This window comes from Sphaerodactylus townsendi, linkage group LG11 (assembly GCF_021028975.2).
Source record: "Sphaerodactylus townsendi isolate TG3544 linkage group LG11, MPM_Stown_v2.3, whole genome shotgun sequence".
NCBI lineage: Eukaryota > Metazoa > Chordata > Lepidosauria > Squamata > Sphaerodactylidae > Sphaerodactylus > Sphaerodactylus townsendi.
Window position 1 is genome coordinate 8,451,099 of NC_059435.1, and position 16,152 is coordinate 8,467,250.

The 16,152-nt window shown below is 65.0% G+C and overlaps 1 protein-coding gene across 1 annotated transcript in view; it reads left to right on the top strand.

The window, feature by feature from the left end:
• The window catches only part of INVS (inversin), a 119,813-nt gene that overhangs the window by 53,783 nt on the left and 49,878 nt on the right, over positions 1–16,152 (top strand). The window contains exons 8-11 of the mRNA XM_048510425.1: positions 669–740; positions 2,140–2,643; positions 4,012–4,203; positions 5,805–6,003. Of these exons, the coding sequence (XP_048366382.1) occupies positions 669–740; positions 2,140–2,643; positions 4,012–4,203; positions 5,805–6,003 (967 nt within the window). The remainder of the gene's footprint in view (positions 1–668; positions 741–2,139; positions 2,644–4,011; positions 4,204–5,804; positions 6,004–16,152) is intronic.

Sequence of the window (16,152 nt, forward strand, 5' to 3'; positions counted from 1 at the left end):
GAAGGTTTGCCACTGTCTTCCTCCGCCAAGCTTTCCTTGGTGGTTTGTAGTAGTGCACTGCCGACCCAGCAGTGCCGTAGTAGAACGTTAGCTTGCGCCAGCGGACCTCTCGCTGACCTTGCCGGGTAAGCGATCGCACTCCCCCACCTCATCCCCCATGAGTCACGCGGTTAAAGTGGAACTGTACTGGCCTCAATCACCGGGCGCAGGGACAATGATCTTGCCCCAGGTGAGGATTAGGCTCAGACGCTGCAATGCGGCTCTTCTCCTCTGCGACGTGAGCCAGATGAGATCATGCATCACCTGATGATCTCGGGCCGAATTCTCGCTCTCCTCGGAATCCCCCCCCCAGTCCTCCCACTCCTACACGCCTTCGATAGATGAGTAACAATAAAGGTGCCAGGAACCGGCAGACAGGGAGATTCGCTTAGGAACACGGACTCCTCCGGCCTCCCCGCTGCTGGCAGTATCTCCACCAGATGTTATCTCCGCGTCTCGTCTGCGCTTCTTCTACAGCTGACCCGGCGTGGTGGAGTGCGACTACAAGCTGAAGCGAAACCGGGGCATCCTCGGTAACCTCCACCTGCTCACCGTCGCTTCGGGGAAGGGCCGCTGATATCAAGTCCAGCTGGATCGAAGCATCCAGGGACTCCCCGTTCTGATATCAGCCTGTCCTCTGGATCGGGCGCATCCAGAGACAACAGCTGCGTCCTAGACACTCTCGTCCGACGGAACACCGGGTGAGTATGGGGAGCTTTACCAAAAGCAGGGCTTATGACAAGCACGCTGGATCAACTGAAAGAAGCGTTAGCTTAAATGCGGCAGGGTCCCCATAAGGAGAAGGAGCTCGCGCAAATTGGTTGAGGAGATTGAAGCTCAGTGTCCATGGGTACCCAGAGGGGGGGGGGGACGATTGGATCGTAAGGACTGGGGAAAACATCGGGCTTAATCTTCACACACACATGGAGGCCTCAGCGGCGATGTGCGCTGCTACTGACGCGGAGAGCAATGTTTTCTGTGCATCCCAGCTCTGCAGATCACGTACTCCCTTGCTGTAGGTCAGCCCTCCTTCCGATCTTTCACCTTCAATTTTGACCTCGAATTTTCTCTATCCACTAAACTTGGGCGCCTCGTCCTCCTTCACCCATTTCGAAACTCTCCGCTCGTCACTTCTCCCTCTCTACTCTGCCTTCATTTTTCCGAAGTCACTGCACCTCCGGCCAGCCCACGTAATGGCGCTGGTTTCAAAACTCTTAGTAGGAACGTATTATGCCCACGATCTCGCGAGAAGAAAGAGACCACTGGACGGAAGATCATGCTGAGATTCTTGCACAGCCCCGGCCCACTCCACAGATACCGTGGGGAGGATGGCATAGATTCCCGCCGGTTGTCGAAAGCACCGCCCCCTGAGCTATGCAAAATCCTCACCGAGCTTCGCTAGGTGCCGGTAAGGGACGTGGCGATGTTACCACCCCTACGTGAGGAGCATGCGTGGCGAAGAAGCGGTCATGAGGAGCTACCCTAATGGTCCCCGACTTTACTGGAAGGTCAGCTTCTTCCGCGATGCTCCTGGAGCTCCGCATTTGCGATCTGGGAGAGCCGAGTTCCATAGCAATGCCTTAGCAGGGCGGCCGCCCGGGCGGCGCCTACACCGCCAGCGCAAGAACTTTACGGCTTCGATGCCTTCAGTAACCCCAATAGTCAGATTGTCCTTACCTGAAGAAGGCCACCCTTGCGATGTCGCCTCTGAGGCGCTTAAACACAAAGGCGCTTGTCAGGGTCCCCAGTTCTGGCCAGCCCACACAGAGCTTCTCTGCCATCCGCAAAAACCCCAAGAACCCTACCGAAGTTCGTGAGCAGACTCCAGGGGAGGCTCTCAAGAGGCAGGTTGACAACGAGGAGGCCCAGGGCGAACTCCTTAAGCCGCCTCGGCCAAAGAGAGCCTCCGGCTGAATCGCCTTCTAAGCGCTATCACCGCTTAGGTAAGTTGACCCTGAACTGGCCGATGCTTAAAGGCTTGCCAGGATATCGGGTCCTTCTACCACCACAGCTGACTCCTAACCGAGCAGCCCTTTCCACCGGCCATGAAACAGCCCCGAGGCAAGTGTTTCTAATTGCCACCAGGTCCGACACTTCCAGGGATTTCAGGCTGCTCCAGTAGGGGGGGGGCCTACGACCAAGCACCTAAAGGGGTTCTCCCCCAAAGGGGAGAAGACCAGCAAAGGCCCGGCCCCCAAGCCTTCTCCACCCTTAAGCAAAAAACTATCCCTTGTTACAGGGGGCACGGACCTCCTTTCGCTTTCCGGAGCCCGCCGCAGACACCCCAACAATGTGGGCGGCATCCTGCAGGAACGGCTCACGAGGGCAGCCGCGACGCCACGGGCCTTTACGCCCCAAGAGCATCCTTCCGCCCCACTCCACAGCCCGGAGGCCCAGGTGGAACCCCAGGGTGCGGAGCCTCAGCACGGGCCATCGACGGCGGGTCCGAAGCGGCCTGATCAGTGGCCGCCGGGACACATTTGGGCGCCTCGGGAGGAGCAGGTCGCGACCGAAACCCCTAGGAAATCGGGCGACGGAAGCCATCGCCTCCCCATGGTCAAGTGGAGAGCTCGAAACAGAGCGCCGGCGCCCACTGCCCCTCACGTGCGGACCACGGCCATCTCGAGTATGGGTAGAGACAGTGGCCGCCGCCCAGAGAAGAAACTGAGTTGCCATGCACCAACTTCGTAGAGGAGCAGCTGACCGGGCAGGCCACATTGAGATTTCAACGCCGCCTCTGAACACACCTGTCTTTGTAATAAAAGAAGAGTGGCCGTGCATGCGATTACTACAGGATCTCAGAGCAGTAAATGCCTGTATCCAGCCCATGGGTCTCTTCTTCAATGCTTGGTTTACCCAACCCTAACCTATCCCTCAGGACTACCAGGTCCCGGTTGTTGCGACCTGAAGGATTGTTTCTTTTGTATCCCCCTCTCCCCTGAAGGACCGAGTACATTTCGCTTTCACGGTGCCGGTGCTTAATCATCAGCAGCCCACGGCCAGATAATGGAAGGTCTTTGCCCCAGGATGCTCAACAGCCCCACCTTTGTGTCAATTCTTCGGCCCATCACGCCCTAGTTCCCTATTTCAAGGCGCAAAAGCTGGAGCTATGATCATCCACTACATGGATGATATCCTAGTAGCCGCTGGGCCGCACTATCCCCTCAAGAGTGGGTGACGCTTGCCAGCTTCCACACGCTTAAAACAGTCAGGCTCTCGCACATCGGCCCTCAAAAGGTGCAGAGGAACGAGGCGGCCATTTTGTATCTGGGGCATAAGTTCCTCCACTCCTACTCCGCCCCTGTCATACCGATCCAAATCCCAGACACTGCCACGCCTCCAGTCGGCAGCAGCTGCTCGGGAACCCTCCAACTGGAGTCCCGCCCCTTCTTCGCCTCACCACCCCCCCTTGCTCAGCCCCCCCTGTTTTCGCGCATTCCCCGCCGTTAGTGTAACCAGGGGACAAGATCCAACTCACTCCAGAGAAGCACAAGGGACACCTTTTCGAGGAGCAGTAAAGGAGGTCCTAGGCCCGGGAGCGGTGGATCGGGAGTCCCCCAAAGATCAACCTCTCTCGCTTCTTCCTCTTGAACACCTCACCTCTTCCCTACCGAGTCCTAGGGTACACCACGCCATACAAACCTTCCTTTTGTCGAATGGCTTTACCTTGCCTCATGTGCCCAGCTGAAAAATCTCTCTCCACACTGGGCCCAGCTTTTTATTTAGATTCCTGATCAACCAAAAGGGCCAACGACTTCTGGTGCCGGTGGGATGGGACCCCGAAAAGATCGTCCATGCCTCTAAACAGGACAGAGTTCCAACACCTCTTGAATGCCTCCTCACCCCTCCCAGCTGGCTGAAATCTAGAGGCCTGCAGACCTTTCATCTCCCCTGGTGACCTCGGGCCCCCCCCCCCTCCTCCCACTCCCACCCTGTCCTATTCGAAGCCTTTAGCTGGCCCCCTGCCTCCAGGCTCTCACCATCTTCGCCGGCCGACGGGGCAGCGTGCCGGCTTCACTGCATTTCAACGAATGGTCAATGGCAGACCGGCTTTTACACTTCCAAGCTCTCCACACGCTCAACGGAGCGAGGCTTCGCCCTACGGCCATCCTGGCCTTTTCAAATTTTCCCCAACCTTTCAACCTTCTGGTCGACTTCCCTGATGTACGTGGCGCATCGTAATTGCCCACCTACCCGGAGCTCTACGTGGCCCCCCCCTCGGACCCACTCCAAACTCTATGAGTCTTTTTCCCTGACGCTTCACGGAAATTTCTAGCATCCAGAACCTCCCAGTACTTTTGTATTAGGCCATGGCGCAGCCACACGCCGCCTCCCAGGCCCCTCAGCGCAGGAAACCAGCCGCATGAACTAGCGACACCTTACATTCTCCACCCTTTTCCCACCCTTCCTAGTCAAGGTCGATTTTTTCCACCAGGGGCAAAAGCACTTCACCGCATCCTGTAACATCCCCTCAACCAGGCGCAGTCTGTATCGCTAAATCCCTGGCTCGATGCTCACGCGCTCGTGCCCTCATTGCACTCGAGTAAACCCGAGAGGGCCCTGGCAAATGACTTGTGGCAAATGGACGTAACCCTGGTCCCTGCCTCCCAGCCCCCCCCTGGGAAGCACCTACATGTAAACCATAGATGCCCACTGGGTAATGCGTTTGGGCTACACCACTCCGAGGTGAGACCACCAATCACGCCATCCAGCACCTCTTTATGCAGCATAGTCCCGCCATGGGCAGCCCCTCCGCTTAAAACGGATAACGCCACAAGATATTCTTTCCGCGTTGTTTGCTCCAGTTCTGTAACAATTGGGGAATCGTGAGCACACATCGGGATTCCCTCACAACAGCACCAGTGTTAATGCGTTGAAAGGGCAAATCACAACTTCAAAAGAGATTTTAGCCAGACAAACTAAAGAGAGGGAGTATTCCCCCCCATTTTAAGGCCACATACAACAAACCAGTCTCAAAGGAGGTACTCTTCACCATTAATCATCTAAATTTGCCCCACCTACCATCAGGACAACAGGCCACCACCATAGAAAGACACTTCGAGGCAGTCAGACCCCCTCCCCACTTGCCTAAGGTCTACAGCTAACTCTCCTGAACGTGAATCCTGGGCATGGGACCGGCCCCTCATAACCTGGGGAAGGGGTATGCCTCGATCCTTTCTCCCTACAGGCCCTTCTATGGATTCCAGCCCCATGTCCTAACCGGTCCGAGGAACGATGCTAAAGCTGAAGCCAGGCCAGCCACCACGGAGGACCTGAACAAGGCTCTCGGAGCACCCCATCCCACAGCCTCAGCAGGCTCTGCAATCAACGCATCAGAATCCACCCCAAGATCCCCCCCCCAACCCGGCTGCCTCAGCAGAACAGCCGACCACGCCTTTAGACTTCAAGAATTCCAAAGCTGCAGCCTTCAGGCTATCACTGTGGATTTTACAGCCATCAGCAGCTACTAATACCAGCTAACTCCCCACTGTGATAGTCGGTCACCCCTGCAGGATCCTTCTATCTCGACGCCATCCTCCTTCCTCCTCTAACGCCTCCCGCCGGAATTTGAACTTAAGCAGCCGGGAATATCCCACCATGGAGCCAACTCTTGGAACCTCTCCGGCTGCCCTCCAGCCACTTGCATGTTATCCGAACCACGCCTTTTCCAGGACCTTTGCTGCTCGTGAGAGTCACCGAACTGTAGCTTTGGTGTAACCACGTCTTACTGTTTAATTTATCGCATGCTCCAGTTTTCGGGTTAGTACTGCATCTCCCCGCCTGCCTATCTGCCGCCGGACTTCTGCCCACCTTCGCCAGTTACCTACCCAGGCTCCACCCCAGGAAGCCCGGACACCGCCGCCATCGCCTCCCACCCGCTTCTCAATCCCTCCTGCCGGCTCGGGAGCGCGACCGCCCTCTCCGGCCGGAGCCCGCCCTTCCTCGCCGAATTTCCCTTTGTGGGTCAGGATCTGGATATTCCTCTGCACTATTGGCCAGCTGGACTGTGACCTGCGTTAAGATCCACTAACTCCAAGCCACTGCCCTGGACGCTCCTGCCCTCCGAAAGCAGTCAAGCATCCCATTAAAGCCGCTCTAGATAATGTCCATGCCGCTTATTGACTGAATCACCAAAGCGTGGAGAGTGTACATAATATATGTATCGCTTTGATCTTTCCTGATACCCCGCATTGCTTTACGTAGAGTTGCAAGAAATTGTACCCAATCTGTGAAGTGTGATGTTTTGCCCGTCTCCAGCAGGTCAGCCCTCTGGGGCTGGCTGCCAAGGGAATGGTTGGAGGTGCTACAGGCCAGCTCTCATGTCTTGATTGTGTGCCTTGTTATCAGATCTTGTTTCCGCTCAAATGCAGTCCTCATTGCTCTGTAAACGGTGTAAGCTCCTCGCATTTCCCTTACCCCGCTAACCAAACTCTAATGTCGCGACAAGCGTTTGGTCAGCCTGGACTAAACGGGCGGAGGAACAAGGCGTCCTTTAAATCGGCCTCTAGCATTTATTCGCCCCCCCGCTTTCTAAAATGTAAAAAGGAGGAGATGTAGTAGTACACTCGCCGACTCCAGCAGTGTCAGGTAGTAAACGTTGGCACGCCAACGACCTGCTGGCGCTTGCCGTCGACATCGCGACCCCCACCCTCATCCCCCCACGAGTCAATACGGGTCGTGGGAACTGTTCCGTCTCAATCACCGGGCGCAGGGACAATGATCTTGCCCCAGGTGAGGATTAGGCTCCCGGCAGCGACGCTGGCTTCTCCTCAAGACGCAGCCAGATATCATGTACATCACCTGATGATCTCCTCACTCTCCCGGGCCTCCCCGAACTCCCCCAGTCCTCCCCTCCTACACGCCTCGGGATAGAGTAACAATAACAGGTGCCAGGAATCCGGCAGACGGGAGACTCATTAGGAACCACTGACCTCGGGTCTCCTCGCCGCTGGCGCTTACTCCACCGGAGGTGATGTTATCTCCGCCTCTGCTCAAGTTTTACGCTGACCGCGTGGGTCGACTACAGTGGTTTCCCTGCCAAGTATTGACCCTACTTAGCTTCCAAGATCTGATGAGATCTGGTGGTACCATATTATTCTACACTGCAGGAAAAACCTGTTTACCAGGTGCAAAACTGGGACGTGTGTGCTGTATAAGCCGCAGTTCCCCCTTCGCTCCGGCCCTGCAAGGGAGTCAAGCACAGTAGTAGCAAGGACGACAGCTAAGTGTCCGTAAAGCCTGGAGGTAAGGCCTCTGATATCAAGGAACTTCCTCCAAGTCCAAGTCTGGACCCAACTGGGAGTGTACGTAGTTCTTCAGGGCAGTGGATGCTTCATTCCTCTCTTCTTTGAGACATGGTAACAGGGAGGGGACTGGTGGTGGTCATACAGTGCTATCCCGTCATACCTGACCTATGGTGACCCCGAAGGGTATTCAAAGCAAGAGACATTCAGAGGTGATTTGCCATTGCCTGCCTCTGAGTAGTGATCCTGGTATTTCTTGAAGATCTTCCATTGAAATAACCCACCAGAGCCAGCCCTGCTTAGCTTCCTGAATCTGACAAGATCCGGCGAGCCTGGGCTAATCAGAGTGGGGTAGGAGGGGACTAGGTATGGCCAGTTACTCAGGTCAGTTTGCTGTAGGGGCCTCAAAGTCAGGCAGTCCTCCTTCATTCTGTTCTCATATGACGACGAGGGAACAGCAGAGCAGCTGGCTGTCATCTTGGGACTTCAGTGACGGCTAGGAGCCTCTAGGAAGCTATCATCAGTCACTAAAGACGACCATCGGTGACTTACCGTGAAGGGTCATTCTCCTCTGAGTCCAGGAGGACATCTCCTACAGACGGGTTCTTCCCACCAGCTTGCTGGAGAGGCAGGAAGTCAAAAGCTCCACCTCCTGCTTCATCTGGGAGAACCCTCCTTCTCAGTTTGGATTCTTCCTCTAGGAAGCTGTCATCAGTCACTAAAGATGACCATCGGTGACTTACCGTGAAGGGTCATTCTCCTCTGAGTCCAGGAGGACATCTCCTACAGACGGGTTCTTCCCACCAGCTTGCTGGAGAGGCAGGAAGTCAAAAGCTCCACCTCCTGCTTCGTCTGGGAGAACCCTCCTTCTCAGTTTGGATTCTTCCTCTAGGAAGCTGTCATCAGTCACTAAAGATGACCATCGGTGACTTACCGTGAAGGGGAAGCCCATTCTCCTCTGAGTCCAGGAGGACATCTCCTACAGACGGGTTCTTCCCACCAGCTTGCTGGAGAGGCAGGAAGTCAAAAGCTCCACCTCCTGCTTCGTCTGGGAGAACCCTCCTTCTCAGTTTGGATTCTTCCTCTAGGAAGCTGTCATCAGTCACGAAAACATTTTGCTTGAGCTGAAAGTAAACCATATCAGAGGATGTCCTTCCCCCTTGATAGAGTTCTTAATGTGTGGAATTGCACAGCTGACAGTCTTGATAGAATGGAGTGAAACAGCAGCCCTTCTAGCCTCTGTTAAAGGGGCAGTAGTTTTTTTTTAATCCAGGCAGTTGGCACCCTTATCTCTGTGCCTACAGGAGCCACACACTGTGGTGTAGGTAGACCTTCTTGGGTTAGACCAGTGATGGCGAACCTTTTCAAGACCGAGTGCCCAAACTGCAACCCAAAACCCACTTATTTATCGCAAAGTGCCAACACGGCAATTTAACCTGAATACCGAGGTTTAGAAAAAACAGTTGGCTCCAAGGGGTGCGTTACTCTGGAGTAAGCTTGGTGGTAGTCGGTGGCTTTGCTTTGAAGCAACCGTGCATCTCTTCCAATGGGTGAATCACGACCCAAGGAGGGTTTACTCAGAAGCAAGCCCCATTGCCAGCAACCGAGCTTTTGTTCTTTGCATGAAAATCAGTGGGGTTTAACAGTGCTTGACAGGGTTACCTACACTGCTTCCCCCAAACTTGGTCTTAGGTTTAATGCTAATAATTGAGCCCAGCAGCCCAGGCCAGCCTAGATGTGGTGGGGGGGGGGGGAGGACACTCTGTTTGCGCATGCCCACAGAGAGGGCTCTGAGTGCCACCTCTGGCACCCATGCCATAGGTTCGCCATCACTGGGTTAGACGTTTCTTGTTATCTTGGGTCTCAGTATCATTCCAGGAAGAGAAGGACTCTCTGGGCTCAGTTTGTTCCGGGCTTCCTAAGTCAGCATTTGAGAAAAGAGTTGAGGCTGTTTCCTCAGAAGCAGATGGGAGTGCCTTTGTCTCTTGGTGCTGTTCCTTTGTATCGGGGGCGGGGGGAGGGCAGAAAAGTAGCTACTTCCTTAATTGGCTGTAGGCTGTGTTATATTGATATTTGAGAGCCTTTAAAAACAATTGAAATCACAGATCTTGGGGGGAGGGGGTGCAGATTAGTGATGGGGACAGTCCAGTTATCGAAATGTGGGTGAGAGATGGATGGGACAAAAGAAAGAATGAGGGGGGGGGGGGAACTGGTAGAAATGTTACTCATTAGGGGGGAAAACCCCAACTCAAAATCAACTTCCAGAAAAACACTGGAGTAAAAGTCATTTCAAAAAATATGGACCCCGTCCCCAGAGGGAGGCAAAACCCCCCGAAGAAGTCAAAACTGAAGGCACAAAAATACCTGCGGAATTCAGGGGATAAACAAGCAGTATGAGACAAGAACAAAACAACATGCAGGAAAGCCCTCACCTGAGACTTTTAAAAAATTCACCTGTCTGGCAGATGTCAGCGCACTTTAGATGGAACTGTCGTTGTTTTTACATGGAAGTTAATGTCTCTGTATTAATTTGAAAACTCAAAAGTAAGAATGATTGAAGATATGATTGAAGTCTATAAAATTATGCATGGGATAGAAAATGTTGACAGAGAGACATTTTTCTCTCTTTCTCACAATACTAGAAAATGCTGGGGGGAAGAATTAGGACTAATAAAAGGAAACACTTCTTCATGCAACGTGTGATTGGTGTTTGGAATATGCTGCCACAGGAGGTGGTGATGGCCACTAACCTGGATAGCTTTAAAAAGGGCTTGGACAGATTTATGGAGGAGAAGTCGATCTATGGCTACCAATCTTGATCCTCCTTGATCTGAGGTTGCAAATGCCTTAGCAGACCAGGTGCTCGGGAGCAGCAGCAGCAGAAGGCCATTGCTTTCACCTCCTGCATGTGAGCTCCCAAAGGCACCTGGTGGGCCACTGCGAGTAGCAGAGAGCTGGACTAGATGGACTCTGGTCTGATCCAGCAGGCTAGTTCTTATGTTCTTATGCTCTTATGTAAGAAAAGGGTCCACATTTGATATTACTTGTAGCCCCAGCGGGGAAGGGGGGGGATTTCCTCGTGAAGTAGGGCAGCCCTTTGTGATTAAACAGGGAGTTTGTTATAACAGGTGAAGGTGTGGGAAGCCTGAAACTTTGGCTCTGCTTTTTATAAAAAAAACTTTTTTTCTTTTCTCATGCTGGGCTTGTGTAATCTAAGAGCTTGCCCTATTGTACCAGTAGGGCAGGAAGAGGAAGGCTGCTCTAAAGCAAGCACATGAATGAAAAGCCAAATAGTTTGCGTGTGCGCTTGTGCTTCCTGTTCCTGGGAGAAAACATACCTAGGACAGGCCTTGTTCTCTGAAAGGGCAGGCGAGAAAGGAGGGAGAGAGGGGAGAGGTTTCAAGGTGTCTTCTAGCGTCAGAGCACAGCTGAATAGGAACACAGCCCGCCTGTCTGTCTACAACACCTGGCCCAGTGATTTCATTGCATATTAACAGAGTTTTAATTGCCTTCCATGCAGTCTCTTGGGCCATTTTGCACAATGTTTTCCTTGTAGATATGAGCCGCCCTGAGCATTCTCAGGTGTGCATTCTTTGAACAGGTGTGACGTATGAATTTGGTAAGTCACACACGTGGTTGGCAGCTGTGCGTGTCATTTGACATGGTGCTGAAGACAGATTTCATATAGGTCGGGGTAGCTGGGACGACTCATTTGTCTCAAACAGTATCATAAGAACCAACTTATGGAGAGTTTTCAGAAAAATGTTAATGGAGCTAAGTGACAATATGGGCTGCACAATTCAGAGGTGAGCAGGACGGAGTGGCAGAGGCAGCATGGGCCTGCGCCAGTGTGTTTTGTCCACCATGCTGGCGTAAAGTGTGCCTGTCCTGGTAGAGAGAGTAAACATACCCTTGTGCAGGCGGCACACGGCTCCACAATGCCCAAGCCTAGAAAAAGTGCATGAGAAAAAGTGCAGAGAAGGGCAACGAGGATGATTGAGGGGCTGGAGCACCTTCCTTATGAGGAGAGGCTGCAGCGTTTGGGACTCTTTAGTTTGAGGAGACGTCTGAGGGGGGATATGATTGAAGTCTATAAAATGATGAATGGGGTAGAAAATGTTGACAGAGAGAAATTTTTCTCTCTTTCTCACACTACTAGAACCAGGGGGCATCCATTGAAAATGCTGGGGGGAATAACAGGACCAGCCAAAGGAGGAGACTCCACCCCCCCCCCCCCCCCCCCCCCCCCCCCCCCCCCCCCCCCCCCCCCCCCCCCCCCCCCCCCGTGCATGCCACCCCCTCTCGCCCCACCCCCCCCCCCCCCCCACCCCCCCCGCCCCCCCAACCCCCCCCCCCCCACACCCCCCCCCCCCACCCCCCCCCCCCCCAAACCCCCCCCCCCCCCCCCCCCCCCCCCCCAACCCCCCCCCCCCCCACCCCCCCCCCCCCCCACCCCCCCCCCCCCCCACCCCCCCCCCCCCCCACCCCCCCCCCCCCCCACCCCCCCCCCCCCCCACCCCCCCCCCCCCCCACCCCCCCCCCCCCCCACCCCCCCCCCCCCCCACCCCCCCCCCCCCCCACCCCCCCCCCCCCCCACCCCCCCCCCCCCCCACCCCCCCCCCCCCCCACCCCCCCCCCCCCCCACCCCCCCCCCCCCCCACCCCCCCCCCCCCCCACCCCCCCCCCCCCCCACCCCCCCCCCCCCCCACCCCCCCCCCCCCCCACCCCCCCCCCCCCCCACCCCCCCCCCCCCCCACCCCCCCCCCCCCCCACCCCCCCCCCCCCCCACCCCCCCCCCCCCCCACCCCCCCCCCCCCCCACCCCCCCCCCCCCCCACCCCCCCCCCCCCCCACCCCCCCCCCCCCCCACCCCCCCCCCCCCCCACCCCCCCCCCCCCCCACCCCCCCCCCCCCCCACCCCCCCCCCCCCCCACCCCCCCCCCCCCCCACCCCCCCCCCCCCCCACCCCCCCCCCCCCCCACCCCCCCCCCCCCCCACCCCCCCCCCCCCCCACCCCCCCCCCCCCCCACCCCCCCCCCCCCCCACCCCCCCCCCCCCCCACCCCCCCCCCCCCCCACCCCCCCCCCCCCCCACCCCCCCCCCCCCCCACCCCCCCCCCCCCCCACCCCCCCCCCCCCCCACCCCCCCCCCCCCCCACCCCCCCCCCCCCCCACCCCCCCCCCCCCCCACCCCCCCCCCCCCCCACCCCCCCCCCCCCCCACCCCCCCCCCCCCCCACCCCCCCCCCCCCCCACCCCCCCCCCCCCCCACCCCCCCCCCCCCCCACCCCCCCCCCCCCCCACCCCCCCCCCCCCCCACCCCCCCCCCCCCCCACCCCCCCCCCCCCCCACCCCCCCCCCCCCCCACCCCCCCCCCCCCCCACCCCCCCCCCCCCCCACCCCCCCCCCCCCCCACCCCCCCCCCCCCCCACCCCCCCCCCCCCCCACCCCCCCCCCCCCCCACCCCCCCCCCCCCCCACCCCCCCCCCCCCCCACCCCCCCCCCCCCCCACCCCCCCCCCCCCCCACCCCCCCCCCCCCCCACCCCCCCCCCCCCCCACCCCCCCCCCCCCCCACCCCCCCCCCCCCCCACCCCCCCCCCCCCCCACCCCCCCCCCCCCCCACCCCCCCCCCCCCCCACCCCCCCCCCCCCCCACCCCCCCCCCCCCCCACCCCCCCCCCCCCCCACCCCCCCCCCCCCCCACCCCCCCCCCCCCCCACCCCCCCCCCCCCCCACCCCCCCCCCCCCCCACCCCCCCCCCCCCCCACCCCCCCCCCCCCCCACCCCCCCCCCCCCCCACCCCCCCCCCCCCCCACCCCCCCCCCCCCCCACCCCCCCCCCCCCCCACCCCCCCCCCCCCCCACCCCCCCCCCCCCCCACCCCCCCCCCCCCCCACCCCCCCCCCCCCCCACCCCCCCCCCCCCCCACCCCCCCCCCCCCCCACCCCCCCCCCCCCCCACCCCCCCCCCCCCCCACCCCCCCCCCCCCCCACCCCCCCCCCCCCCCACCCCCCCCCCCCCCCACCCCCCCCCCCCCCCACCCCCCCCCCCCCCCACCCCCCCCCCCCCCCACCCCCCCCCCCCCCCACCCCCCCCCCCCCCCACCCCCCCCCCCCCCCACCCCCCCCCCCCCCCACCCCCCCCCCCCCCCACCCCCCCCCCCCCCCACCCCCCCCCCCCCCCACCCCCCCCCCCCCCCACCCCCCCCCCCCCCCACCCCCCCCCCCCCCCACCCCCCCCCCCCCCCACCCCCCCCCCCCCCCACCCCCCCCCCCCCCCACCCCCCCCCCCCCCCACCCCCCCCCCCCCCCACCCCCCCCCCCCCCCACCCCCCCCCCCCCCCACCCCCCCCCCCCCCCACCCCCCCCCCCCCCCACCCCCCCCCCCCCCCACCCCCCCCCCCCCCCACCCCCCCCCCCCCCCACCCCCCCCCCCCCCCACCCCCCCCCCCCCCCACCCCCCCCCCCCCCCACCCCCCCCCCCCCCCACCCCCCCCCCCCCCCACCCCCCCCCCCCCCCACCCCCCCCCCCCCCCACCCCCCCCCCCCCCCACCCCCCCCCCCCCCCACCCCCCCCCCCCCCCACCCCCCCCCCCCCCCACCCCCCCCCCCCCCCACCCCCCCCCCCCCCCACCCCCCCCCCCCCCCACCCCCCCCCCCCCCCACCCCCCCCCCCCCCCACCCCCCCCCCCCCCCACCCCCCCCCCCCCCCACCCCCCCCCCCCCCCACCCCCCCCCCCCCCCACCCCCCCCCCCCCCCACCCCCCCCCCCCCCCACCCCCCCCCCCCCCCACCCCCCCCCCCCCCCACCCCCCCCCCCCCCCACCCCCCCCCCCCCCCACCCCCCCCCCCCCCCACCCCCCCCCCCCCCCACCCCCCCCCCCCCCCACCCCCCCCCCCCCCCACCCCCCCCCCCCCCCACCCCCCCCCCCCCCCACCCCCCCCCCCCCCCACCCCCCCCCCCCCCCACCCCCCCCCCCCCCCACCCCCCCCCCCCCCCACCCCCCCCCCCCCCCACCCCCCCCCCCCCCCACCCCCCCCCCCCCCCACCCCCCCCCCCCCCCACCCCCCCCCCCCCCCACCCCCCCCCCCCCCCACCCCCCCCCCCCCCCACCCCCCCCCCCCCCCACCCCCCCCCCCCCCCACCCCCCCCCCCCCCCACCCCCCCCCCCCCCCACCCCCCCCCCCCCCCACCCCCCCCCCCCCCCACCCCCCCCCCCCCCCACCCCCCCCCCCCCCCACCCCCCCCCCCCCCCACCCCCCCCCCCCCCCACCCCCCCCCCCCCCCACCCCCCCCCCCCCCCACCCCCCCCCCCCCCCACCCCCCCCCCCCCCCACCCCCCCCCCCCCCCACCCCCCCCCCCCCCCACCCCCCCCCCCCCCCACCCCCCCCCCCCCCCACCCCCCCCCCCCCCCACCCCCCCCCCCCCCCACCCCCCCCCCCCCCCACCCCCCCCCCCCCCCACCCCCCCCCCCCCCCACCCCCCCCCCCCCCCACCCCCCCCCCCCCCCACCCCCCCCCCCCCCCACCCCCCCCCCCCCCCACCCCCCCCCCCCCCCACCCCCCCCCCCCCCCACCCCCCCCCCCCCCCACCCCCCCCCCCCCCCACCCCCCCCCCCCCCCACCCCCCCCCCCCCCCACCCCCCCCCCCCCCCACCCCCCCCCCCCCCCACCCCCCCCCCCCCCCACCCCCCCCCCCCCCCACCCCCCCCCCCCCCCACCCCCCCCCCCCCCCACCCCCCCCCCCCCCCACCCCCCCCCCCCCCCACCCCCCCCCCCCCCCACCCCCCCCCCCCCCCACCCCCCCCCCCCCCCACCCCCCCCCCCCCCCACCCCCCCCCCCCCCCACCCCCCCCCCCCCCCACCCCCCCCCCCCCCCACCCCCCCCCCCCCCCACCCCCCCCCCCCCCCACCCCCCCCCCCCCCCACCCCCCCCCCCCCCCACCCCCCCCCCCCCCCACCCCCCCCCCCCCCCACCCCCCCCCCCCCCCACCCCCCCCCCCCCCCACCCCCCCCCCCCCCCACCCCCCCCCCCCCCCACCCCCCCCCCCCCCCACCCCCCCCCCCCCCCACCCCCCCCCCCCCCCACCCCCCCCCCCCCCCACCCCCCCCCCCCCCCACCCCCCCCCCCCCCCACCCCCCCCCCCCCCCACCCCCCCCCCCCCCCACCCCCCCCCCCCCCCACCCCCCCCCCCCCCCACCCCCCCCCCCCCCCACCCCCCCCCCCCCCCACCCCCCCCCCCCCCCACCCCCCCCCCCCCCCACCCCCCCCCCCCCCCACCCCCCCCCCCCCCCACCCCCCCCCCCCCCCACCCCCCCCCCCCCCCACCCCCCCCCCCCCCCACCCCCCCCCCCCCCCACCCCCCCCCCCCCCCACCCCCCCCCCCCCCCACCCCCCCCCCCCCCCACCCCCCCCCCCCCCCACCCCCCCCCCCCCCCACCCCCCCCCCCCCCCACCCCCCCCCCCCCCCACCCCCCCCCCCCCCCACCCCCCCCCCCCCCCACCCCCCCCCCCCCCCACCCCCCCCCCCCCCCACCCCCCCCCCCCCCCACCCCCCCCCCCCCCCACCCCCCCCCCCCCCCACCCCCCCCCCCCCCCACCCCCCCCCCCCCCCACCCCCCCCCCCCCCCACCCCCCCCCCCCCCCACCCCCCCCCCCCCCCACCCCCCCCCCCCCCCACCCCCCCCCCCCCCCACCCCCCCCCCCCCCCACCCCCCCCCCCCCCCACCCCCCCCCCCCCCCACCCCCCCCCCCCCCCACCCCCCCCCCCCCCCACCCCCCCCCCCCCCCACCCCCCCCCCCCCCCACCCCCCCCCCCCCCCACCCCCCCCCCCCCCCACCCCCCCCCCCCCCCACCCCCCCCCCCCCCCAC